At 36.9% G+C, this 11,698-nt stretch overlaps 5 protein-coding genes across 5 annotated transcripts; all 5 read left to right on the forward strand.

The window, feature by feature from the left end:
- The first annotated feature begins 336 nt into the window (after nucleotides 1-336).
- Nucleotides 337-2,118, forward strand: LOC145606137 (CASP-like protein 2D1). The gene is made up of 3 exons (XM_081662191.1): nucleotides 337-587; nucleotides 698-809; nucleotides 1,740-2,118. Exons 1-3 carry the CDS (start codon nucleotides 400-402, stop codon nucleotides 2,001-2,003), a joined length of 564 nt encoding a protein of 187 aa, XP_081518317.1. The 5' UTR covers nucleotides 337-399; the 3' UTR covers nucleotides 2,004-2,118.
- A 1,579-nt stretch (nucleotides 2,119-3,697) lies between these two features.
- On the forward strand, nucleotides 3,698-6,622 carry LOC145603598 (autophagy-related protein 8C-like). Its single transcript, XM_081659528.1, has 6 exons — nucleotides 3,698-3,847; nucleotides 3,975-4,047; nucleotides 4,946-5,001; nucleotides 5,140-5,192; nucleotides 6,126-6,244; nucleotides 6,330-6,622. The coding sequence occupies exons 2-6, from the start codon at nucleotides 4,011-4,013 to the stop codon at nucleotides 6,422-6,424; spliced, it is 360 nt and encodes a 119-aa protein (XP_081515654.1). The 5' UTR covers nucleotides 3,698-3,847; nucleotides 3,975-4,010; the 3' UTR covers nucleotides 6,425-6,622.
- Nucleotides 6,623-7,731: 1,109 nt separating this feature from the next.
- LOC145604369 (uncharacterized) lies at nucleotides 7,732-8,274 on the forward strand. The gene has a single exon (XM_081660282.1). The coding sequence runs from the start codon at nucleotides 7,732-7,734 to the stop codon at nucleotides 8,272-8,274; it is 543 nt and encodes a 180-aa protein (XP_081516408.1).
- Nucleotides 8,275-8,334: 60 nt separating this feature from the next.
- Nucleotides 8,335-10,624, forward strand: LOC145604370 (uncharacterized). The gene is made up of 3 exons (XM_081660283.1): nucleotides 8,335-9,097; nucleotides 9,195-9,268; nucleotides 9,482-10,624. The coding sequence occupies exons 1-3, from the start codon at nucleotides 8,335-8,337 to the stop codon at nucleotides 10,622-10,624; spliced, it is 1,980 nt and encodes a 659-aa protein (XP_081516409.1).
- A 66-nt stretch (nucleotides 10,625-10,690) lies between these two features.
- On the forward strand, nucleotides 10,691-11,698 carry LOC145604371 (uncharacterized). Its single transcript, XM_081660285.1, has one exon. It carries the CDS (start codon nucleotides 10,691-10,693, stop codon nucleotides 11,696-11,698), a length of 1,008 nt encoding a protein of 335 aa, XP_081516411.1.

Genomic DNA, 11,698 nt, shown 5'->3' on the forward strand with positions numbered 1-11,698 from the left:
CTTAATTATATACCCTTATCTTTTATTAAACATGCTTTGGAAATTTTACCTCGGCCTCCGCAAACCCTCCCAAAGTTGCTACTAAAGTGGACCGGAGGTAGTATACAGAAAGAAAATAGAGAAATTACTACCTCCGTTATATATTCTTTGCAGCGATTTGACATAAACTAGAGAGGAAAAATGTCTAATTGTTGTAAATAATATGTAACCGAGACAATATTACAAATTTCTACTGTTTCTCCCTAATCCACCTTCCTAAAAAAGACAATCATTCCATCACATGACAAAATAAAGCAACTCTTTCTTACTCCACTAAACTCCAAACTATACCTTCTTTAAATTCCCACTATCCACACCTCTTATAATCCTTTTTACATTAAAAGTTCATGTTTTTCAGCCATGAATAACCAAAATGATGCCCAAAATTCAAGCTCAAACAAATCTATCCCAAGATTAAAACTTTTAGATTTTTCCCTTAGAATTTCTGTCATTCCTCTTAATATTGCTTCTTTATGCCTCACTATTAACACCAATGAAGACAATCCTGATTATGGAAGCATTAAATTCCTCAATTTCTCAGGACTCAAGTAATTTTTTTTTGTTTAATCCATCTTTATTTATGTTAATTTCATTTACCAATTTAGTTAATTTATTGTTAACTAATCTAATTTAATTTTTAATTTTTTTCTTTTGAAAGGTACATGGTTGCTGTTGCTGCCATTGCTGCAGGGTATGCTCTAATTGCTGCAATTTCAACTTGGATTAGTTGTTTAGTTAACAAAGCTTGGGTTTTCTTTATCTCTGATCAGGTTTGTTTAATTTCTCATTCATAGTATATAAATTTCTGGGTTTTCTTGAGTTTTGTTGAAAAATTTGCTCCTTAATTATTTTTCTGGAATTATGAACTTGCATTGGACATTAAAAAATGTGTAAGTGTAAAACAGTATAAATCTGGTTGCCAAATCTAAAGAACTGTATATATTTGTAATGTATAGAATAATTAATGCATATCCCTTTTTGGCTTGTTGTAAAATTGAATTAGCTTAACTAATTAATATGTGGGACTATATTTAAGAAAGTACTAAGAATCACAACAGTTGTAACTTTGTAAGCTTACTAAATTATTCTTCATAAACTATGCTTAGAGAGCAGTATTAATACTAATTAGGTGCACTCGAGAGTACATATGTATTTAAATAACGAGAAAAATATATAAGAGCTAAACAAAAGTGAACTTTATATGTCCATTATTCGATTGATGTTATATGACGTATCGCCTAACAAGCGCGTACTCTCAAGTGCACCTAATAATTTACCTAGTTCCTTATTGAGAAGTGGAAATCTATGAACTTGTTCTCTTGATATGAATTTATAAATAGACGAACTTCATTACAAGGAGTATAGCCTAACAAGCACATTTTTCAAGTGCACCTAATAATTTACCTGAATTTCCTTTTAGAAAAGTGGAAATCTATTAACTTGTTCTTGTGATATGAGTTTAAAAATAGGCGAAGTTCTATTGATTAGAGTTGCATTTATGTGTTCTCGTAAACCTAAAACAGAAAAACTCTATATACTCTCAATCATCAACATAAAGTTTAAATTTTGCTATTCACACAAGCTTCTAAATCTCCCTCTACTTGTTGTAGAAAATTGGCAATTTTCACGTCACAAAAAGTGTAAAAATCCAAAAATGTTCACATTGATTTATTTGAATTTTGTTTGACAAAACAAATCAGGTGATGGCCTACTTGATGGTGACATCAGGAACAGCAGGAGCAGAGATAATGTACTTAGCATACAAAGGTGATATTGAAGTTTCATGGAGTGAAGCTTGCAGTGCATATGGGAAATTCTGCACCAATTTGAAAATTGCTGTCATTCTTCATTTTTTAGCTCTCTTTTGTTTCCTTTTTTTGGCTGTCATCTCTGCTTTTAGGGCTTTCTCAATGTTTGATCCTCCATTTATTAATACACAGTTAGATGAAGTAGAAAGGACTTGATTTAATTAATGCTCTCAACTAATCACTCTTTCATATTGTAATCTTTTGGTTCCCTTTAGATTAGCGACTTAAAGGTTATCTATATATGATATTAAACTCGTTGTAACTGGTTTTATATGTCCCTTGTGTATTGATACGTATGAGTTTTGACATGTTTGTCACTTTGTTGCCTCAAATTGATCGATGCCTGGTACATATCGATGTTGTAGCATTAACTGCCGAGCTTTAGACCATACTAGTATACTACCATAGTGTTTTGTTTTATGTAATACTAAAATGAGTTGCTACATTCGTACATTGTTTATTCATGATCATTGATCAAGTATGGTATTTCAAAGGATGTGCAAATCCGTATCATCAAGTACTCTGCTGTCCATTCGATCATACATGCTTAATTAAGAGTGAACTGTCCTATAAGGCAAAGTTCTAAGAACAAAACATAATCAGCAAAGAACAAAACATAATCAGCAAAAACGCTGAGCACAAAACTTCTTAAACAACAAAAGAAGGAAATTATGGTGGCTGAAAATAACTCTTAAAAGTTAAACACTTCATCAAATTTGTAATCATTCTTACAGACTTGTGAATTTATGAATGATTGAAGTTGCGGTTTTGTATTCAACTGATTTTATCTTAAATCACAATATTTGAACTTATATTATTCGAAAATATATTATTAGCTAATTTAAATTTATATTATTTGAATTTGTATAAAATTTTATATGAGATTGTATCAAAATTATATGAAGTACGTACTTAATACAAAGAGAACCAGAATTCTGCTTAGAAAAATTACTTTGCTTATGCCTTATTTTCATTGTTTGTCTGTAGGTCCTTTGAAGTTTGGAGACTAGGTCTCTTTGTTTTAGCTGTCAAAAAAAAAAAAAAAAAAACACTTGTTAATTCTAAACGATCTCGCACTGAAGGCTTGCAACTACAATAGTTTCATCAAAGTCACTCTTAAACTGATTTTGGGCTTAGTAGTGGACGGTGCCTAAAAAAATGCAGCCCATAAACTACAAAATCCATCACAAAGAGTTGGGCCTGAGCTGTACTTTTCTTGTGTAATTTGGGTGGTTCAAAGACTTCAAACTGGATGGGCCACTAAATATCAAATGGTACAATAATACAAGTACAAGAGACTTTCATCAATTATAAAAATAAAAGCAATTTACTTTTTTTTCTTAAAAAAAAAAGAAAAAAAAAAAAATTAAATTCATAGTTCCCTACAAAGAGTGTGAAAAGGTAGTAATGTACTCCATAGTAAGAGATGATAATTGGGTCGTTCAAATCGATTTTAGACCAGGGCATTTTTTTTTTAAGACTTGTTTGGATTAATTTCGGGTTTAGGTCATTTCAATTTTATCGTCAAGATTCTTATTTTGATAAAAATACTTAGAAATCCCATTATCGTATTAGACGTAATTTATTTCAGGTCGGGTCAACTTATGTCAATCAATTTCAAGTAAAGTTTGGATTTTAAGTCGGGTATTTCGGATAAAGTAACCGCATATGCGTCAATTTTATCGGATCTACTAGTGACACAACCGTTGACCCGTTGTATAAGATTAGTGATTAGGCCCTATATCATTTGATTGGGCTAAATAAATTGGCCAATGACTATTGTTAACCCAATAATAGTCTTTCAGTGGTAGTAGGACTTGGTTAAAATATTGAGTTGCCTATAAATTTTACTGGATTTATACGCAAACTTCTGGATTAGTAGGACTCTACATTCATTCTCTCTCCTAGAACCACAAGCAACTCTTCTTTCTCTCTCTTCAATTTCTCGATTTCTGAGATTTCTCTCTCTAATTTGTGCCCGATCTTCTTGATCATCTCTCGTAAGTTCTTCGATTTTACCTTTTCGCTTTCTTTAATCGGATTTTGTTGTTTTCTTTGGAGATAATTATCGATTATTAGCATAATTTTGAAACCCTAATTTATCGATTTCGTTTTGATTTTTGGCAGAATTTGTAGCGGATTGTTTTTAAGAATCTGATCATCATGTCGAAGAGTTGTTTCAAACTTCAACATCCTCTTGGTAAATTACAGATATCATTCATCGTTCTTTCGTTGATTATTATGTTGCGTAATTTATAATTTGATCAATTTGAGATATTTTCGTTGTGATTTTTATTTTGAAATTTGTTCTTGATTGTTTTTTGTACGATCTGATGTCTGTGATAATTGAGAAAGCGTTGAAATTTTTCATGATACTTGTATGTATAATTGTTGCTTTGTCTTCTTTTTTTGCTGAATGATTATTGAATATTTGGAATTCTTTTTCTTAAATTGTTGATCAATTGGATTATATTTTATAATTATGATGATGTGGATGCGATGCTGGCAAATTGGTGTTGATCAATTTATTTTTCTTCCCTTTTTTGGTAATTAAGTGTTCAATTGTATGATCCTTTTAATGTGAGGCTGAGAAAATTGTGCACCGTGTGCTTGTTTTGCCTTTTGTTTTTTGATTGTCTTCAATGTTTATGATATTCAATTTGGATAGAATACTGAATGTTACTTGGTCGTTTTTGTTCTAAAATTTATGTAGGGTTGTGTTTGGGATGGGGTATACATCAATGGGGATACTACGTGTACATGATTGAAATTGTCAATAGTATTACATTTTTTTTATTGGGTGTGATGATGAACTTAATGTCGAAGCAAGGCTTGATGTGTGAAACTGCTAAGAGCTAATAGCATGTGGTGTCGAATTTCTGGTCCTTAAAAGTAAATGTTTGATTGTATGGAGTTTGACATGAACTCAAATTGGGATGGCTTCATTTAACCCCGAACTCTTAATTACTGTTAAAATATTTGGTTTATCTTGTGGCCTATACTAGGGAATTCAGCTGTTTACCATTGTTGTGTTTGCTTTGTGCAACATAATAGTTGCAGATATCAATTTCTTAATTTCTTAAATTTCTTTGTGACAGAACGAAGACAGGCTGAAGCTGCTCGTATCAGGGAGAAATATCCTGACAGAATTCCTGTATGATAATTTCTTTAATTAAAAGATACACTTTAGATAGGAATGATTCTCTTAAATCATGATTCAAGAAATATCCTAAATTTTGCTTTATGTTTCATAGTTGCTGATCATTTGTATTGGTTGCCTGGTTTTGTGTAGGTTATTGTAGAGAAGGCTGAAAAAAGTGACATTCCTGACATTGACAAGAAGAAGTTAGTTATCTCTCTCTGTATGCATGTATACGCTTATTGGAGAACTTTTTAGATGATGTGAATATATTTCATGCTTCATATGGATTTATTGCAGTTGAAATCTATCTTATGTTTAAATCTTAATCTGCTTGTCAAATAGTTCAGCAGTGATCCATATCAACTGTTATTTTGTCTTTTTCTTTGCATGATTTTGAGCTTAAATTGACTTTATTAGTGGTGTCATTCTATTCTATAATTAGATTAGGGGGTCTTTTCACTGGCTATTCAGGAAATTTCTATAGGGCTGTTCCTCTTGGCTGCTCAATAGTTGTTTTAAGTGTTGATGGGCAGCATTTGATGCTAGTTGGGCCTGTCTTTTTTCTCCTTTTAAGCTAGGGAGTATACTTTCTGGAGGTTCTATTTTTGTTTCCTGGTCTAGTCTTTTCTTACTATTAGAGTATTAGTTTAGTTGCAATTCTTTAATTATTGAGAGTTTTCATCTTTTTGCTTACATGTCCTAAGTTGTCGAGGTCAGGGTAGAGCTACGAAAGCATTGTCTACTACTTTATTCTCCCTTAAAATTGACTAGAATGTGCATGCTTTTATGTTCATAAATCTTTAATCTAGTTACTTGGGGTTCTATCTTAAAAGGCTTTATATACTCTATAAATAGTACAAAATTATTTTTTACCCACTGTTTTAGTTTTATACCATAACACTTGATACAGATGTTACAATTTCAGAGATAGAGTTATTTCAATGGAGTAGTCAAGTATGTGATGTGTGTATGTTGAAGAAGCTGTCTGCTTCTGTTGTCATGTTTACATCATACTCGCAGATACTCTGTTCCTGCTAACATATACTTTGTTAATATGTGATGTATGCTTCTGTTGCGGTGAATGCAGACTTTTATTGATTCTGATGTTTAAACTTGCATCATATTGCTATTTGCAGGTATCTTGTACCTGCTGATCTAACTGTGGGGCAATTTGTCTATGTTGTGCGCAAGAGGATAAAGCTCAGTGCTGAGAAGGCCATATTTATCTTCGTAAAGAACATTCTACCGCCTACTGGTATGAAGACTTATTTTCTTTCCAAATTTCTGACCCATGCTGCTTCACTTGCAGTTTGGATATTAATTTTACTTCTATCTTGCAGCCGCTATGATGTCAGCTATTTACGAGGAGCACAAAGATGAGGACGGTTTTCTCTACATGACATACAGTGGAGAGAACACATTTGGATCTCTTTAAATCTGCACTGCTGCTGGTTGTTTATGTAAATACGTTTCTATGATAAGACATTCCCAAGTTTGTATATATAGTTTATGCTAATTATCAATCAAAAATTAATGGCCGAATGCCACTGTTCCTTGGACAAATTCCTTGAAGTTGGATAATTGGATCTTAATTTCGTAATGTTTATTTGATGCATCTCCTACTGTTAGTTGTCATTTCTATGCAGTTGTTCTTATTTTATTCATGTATGACTAATGATTAAGGTGGCTTGGTGCCGCAGTATGAATAATTTTCGAGCCTGAGGTTTATTTTGGCTTATGTATTGTATGCCCATTGCATGACAACAGCGATGAGTTATGCTTAACCACCTTTTTGTTGACACTTGAGCTCTGCTCTATGACCTCTGGTTATTAGTATTTTGTACGGAATATCTTATACTTATATCTATCCATCGCCCTTTGGTTAAGTAAAATGTTTGAAAAATGGTGCTGTAACATATTTACAATTTTTACACACATACACGCAGTACAATAAGCAAGTTGTGGACTAATTGGGATTACAAAAATGTGTACCTTGTGTGTGTGTGTGTGTGTTTGTTTTTGTACAGTAATTTGAACTGTTTGGAATTTGTGAGATTCTGTGACTGAGACTCTGAGAGTGTAAGCTTCTTTTAGGATCTACGTTGTTCTACTTGTCAAATTTGGATGAATTATGATTTTGGTTTCATAATGTTTCCCTTTGAAGTAATTGCATTGATTCACTTTATCTATGTACTCCCTCCATCTGGGAGATCTGAGCAGTGCTGTTCGAAGGCTCTTCATCACCAAAAATACTAATAAAACCTGTGCTGAAGGCGAGATGGGGACAGATGCGAACAGAGGAACTATGAAGACACCTAGTGAGCAAGGGATTGTCAACATAAGTAGAAAATCTGCAGAATTTTTGAGTGCTGTACATGATAGTAATACCTTGAAGGAAGGGGGAAAGAGTAGTGAGGAGGTAGGAAAAAGAGTTGAGTCTTTAAATATCCCAGTTGATAAGAGCAGAGAGAGTGAGGAAGGGGTTCTTGAGGCTCGGCTAGTGAGAACTCCAGTAGAGGTTGGAATAAAAGGGGGCACGAGGCAATGGAAAAGAGTAGCAAGGGAGGGTGGGGGAGGGAATATTCAGAAGAACATTGCTGTAGAGTCAGGGAAACGTGCTAGGGAAGGGGAAGATATGACAGAGCAAGAGTTACACATTGGGAAGAAGATCATTTATACGACATTACCTGGTGGCGTGGGGCCTTTGGCGGAGGTTGGTGTTGACCAACCCCGCCGTACCCAATGAGTATTCTAGCTTGGAACTGTCGGGGAATGGGCAACCCCCGATCAGTTCGGCGACTTCGGAAGTGGAGTCACAAGTTTTGCCCGAGGTTACTTTTTATTTCTGAGACTATGATCGATAATAAGGTAGTGGAGGATCTTAAAGGGAGTTTAGGCTATCATGGAGCTTTCGGTGTTTCTAGTATGGGTAAGTCAGGGGGTTTATGCATTTACTGGAAGGAGAGCATAGACTTTCGTCTTGTATCCTATTCTCACCACCACATTTGTGGAGATATCTGGAGTGATGGGAGCTTGAAGTGGAGGTTTGCAGGAGTGTATGGATGGGCAAAGGCCGAAGAGAAAGTTCACACTTGGCAGCTCATTAGGCAGCTCTGTGATGATGATGTCCCGATTTTGTTGGGGGGTGATTTTAATGAGCTTCTATCATACGATGAGAGAGAAGGTGGGGCCCTTAGGGAAAGAAAAGAGATAGAGAATTTTCGTGAAGCCCTTCTTGACTGTAACCTAAGGGACTTGGGTTATAGTGGAACTTGGTACACATGAGAACGTGGGAGAACCCCTTCCACCCGGATTCGTGAAAGACTAGATAGGTTCCTTGGGTCGATGTCATGGTGCTCCTTATACACTAATGCCTCAGTTGAACATATTGTACGCGTCAAATCTGATCATGCTCCCATACTACTCAGATATGATGATGCTCCTGGGAAGAAGAAGAAGAAAAAGAAAAAAGAATTTAAGTTTAAGATGTATTGGCTCATCGAGGATGGCTGTGAGGAGGTAATTAAAGGTGCTTGGGAGGGGGCAGGGAACCTGAATGTGCTTGGGAAAGTTGCTGTTGTCGGCAGGAACTTGTCCAGGTGGAGCGATGAACACTTCAACAACCTCAGTAAGCAAATTGCAGCGACTGAAATTGCCTTGAACAATGCCCAAATGTTGCCGATCAGTGAAGAGAGTTGCAAGGAGTGTAATGAGCTTGAGCAGCACCTTGAGAGTTTACAAGAAAAACAGGAAGCATACTGGCATTTAAGATCTCGAGTAGCCGAGGTCAAAGAAGGTGATAGAAACACTAAGTACTTTCACCACAAGGCTTCACAACACCAACGGAAAAATACCATCAGCTGCCTTTTGGATGAGAGTGGTGTTTGGAGAACCGAGGAGGAGGAAGTGGCAGCAATCATTAGCAATTATTTCGACAACATTTTCACTTCGTCAAATCCCACCAACCATGATCTCGAGCAGGTTCTGTCAAATGTGCCGGAGTCTATTTCTCTCACCATGAATGCAATGCTCATGAAACCTTACACGAAAGAGGAGGTGTATGCGGCACTCAAGAAAATGCACCCTAGCAAGGCTCCTGGTCCCGACGGTATGCATGCAATTTTTTTATCAACGTTTCTGGCATATTGTTGGTGATGATGTTGCAAATTTTGTTACTGGAATTTTGAATGGTAGTTCCTTCCCAGATTCTGTTAACAAAACAAATGTTGCCCTTATTTCTGTGAAATTATTTCTGAAAATCAGAGTGCCTTTGTTCCCGGTAGACTTATAACTGACAATGCTTTAATAGCTTTGGAATTATTTCACACTATGAAGAAGAGAAGCAAGGGTCGTAAAGGTCACATTGCCATGAAGCTAGACATGAGTTAAGCGTATGATCGGGTAGAGTGGGGTTTTCTAAGACAATTACTTCTGAAAATGGGTTTCGATGGAAGATGGATTAATATGGTGATGACTTTGGTTACGTGTGCAGTACTCTTTTGTCATAAATGGGGAAGTGTGTGGTGCGGTGACTCCTTCTAGAGGTTTACGTCAAGGTGATCCCCTTTCTCCCTATCTATTTATTATTGTGGCTGATGCATTCTCACATATGATCCAGAATAGGGTTAAGAGGGGTGATATTCATGGTGCAAAAGCAAGCAGGAAATGTCCAGAAATTTCACATCTCCTATTTGCAGATGACAGTCTTCTCTTTACAAGGGCAAATCGAAAGGAATGCTCAAACATTGTTGATATTCTCAACCAGTACGAAGCAGCATCCGGGCAAAAAATCAATTATGAGAAATCGGAAGTGTCCTTTAGTAGAGGGATTGGGACTGAGCAAAAGGAGGGGATCCTGGACATTCTACATATGAAGCAAGTGGAGCGTCATGAGAAGTACCTTGGTATTCCGAATGTGCTGGGAAGGTCAAAAAGGGGCATTTTTGAGGCTCTTCTTGATAGAATCTGGAAGAAATTGCAAGGTTGGAAAGAGAAGCTTCTATCTCAAGCCGGAAAAGAAATTTTGCTTAAATCGGTAATCCAAGCAATTCCGACCTATCTCATGGGAGTTTACAAATTTCCTAATGAGGTAATTAGGAAAATTCATGCGGCTATGGCTAATTTTTGGTGGGGTCAAAGTGAAGGGAGGAAACGGATTCATTGGAGGAAGTGGGACTCATTATGTACCCTCAAATGTCTTGGGGGTATGGGGTTTCGTGACTTAGCGGTCTTCAACGATGCTCTACTTGGAAGACAAGTTTGGCGGTTGGTGAGTAATCCGAACTCTCTGCTAGGCCGTGTAATGAAGGCAAAATATTACCAAAATTCTGATTTTTTTGGCTCTTATCTGGGCTTTGGTGGAAGCTACTCGTGGCGTGGTATTTGGGGGGCTAAGCCTCTTGTGCAAGAAGGTATGTTGCGGCGAGTAGGGAATGGGAGTAGTGTTAACATATGGTCAGATCCGTGGCTTTGTGATGATGAAGGCAGATTTGCAACCTCCACTCCGACTTTAGAAATCACTAGAGTTAGCGAATTAATTAATTTTGAGCATACGGAGTGGGATTACAATACTGTCCAAACACTTTTCAATGAACGAGACAAGAAGTTGATTCTTGCTATCCCTCTGAGTGGCTGATGTCCAAGTGATGAGATTACGTTGGCTTTTTCAAAGAATGAAATTTATTCTGTGAAGACTGCTTATATGTCGGGGAAAGGCTGCAACTTGGACGATTTCCACTGCGCTTGGGTTGAAATTTGGAAGGCAAATGTAATCCCAAAGGCCCGTAATTTTTTATGGCGCCTATGCACTGATACTCTTCCTGTTCGTAGACTCTTAAAATACAGACATCTCACTGATGATGATTGCTGCCCTTGGTGCGAAGGTGAGTCCGAAACTTGGCAACATACTTTTTTCGATTGTTGGAGAGTGCGTGATTTATGGTGGAGATTGGACTGTGAAGTCATGAGAAAGGATGTAAACTCTTACTCCATTTGTGACCTGGTGGAAAGCTGGAAGAATTTGGAAGTGATGACAAAAGTCAGAGGTATCTACTTGATGTGGGGAATTTGGCAGGATAGAAATCTGAAGGTTTTCCAAGGAAAAGACACTCCAACTGATTTGCTGATTGCTAGAGTGCGCATGCTGAGATGGACTGATGAAAGCACAAAGCCCGAGAAGAACTCATCCCGCACTGCTGCTACTGCTGCCTGTACAAGTCCAAATCAGTGGGTTCCTCCACCCCCTGGCATCATCAAAATAAATTCTGATGCTTCGCTTTCTGAAGAGGGTTGGGTTGGGCTCGGTGTTGTTGCGCGTAATAGCCTTGGTGAGATCGTGTTTGCTGCCACAAAAAGACTCCGTGCTTGGTGGTCAGTGGAGATAGCTGAAGCAAAGGCGATTGAATGGGCGGTTAGACTTGGCTGCAAATTTGGATGCAAGGAGGTAATTATAGAGTCTGACTGCCAAATTGTTGTGTCAAGATTCTCCCGGAGTGCAACTCCCCTCACTGATTTGGACTCGGTGCTGTGTGTTGTTATGTTTTTAACTGCTCAATACACTAGCCTTCAGTGGAGTCATGTGAAGCGTGCTGGCAATGTAGTAGCTCATTCTCTTGCAAAATTTCTTCCTTTTAATTTAGAGCAAATATGGGAACACTATGTTCCTCCTGATGTATCCCCTTATGTTCTTATGGACGCACTTGCTGTTTAA

This window comes from Chenopodium album, chromosome 22, assembly GCF_948465745.1.
Source record: "Chenopodium album chromosome 22, dcCheAlbu1.1, whole genome shotgun sequence".
Classification (NCBI taxonomy): Eukaryota; Viridiplantae; Streptophyta; class Magnoliopsida; order Caryophyllales; family Amaranthaceae; genus Chenopodium; species Chenopodium album.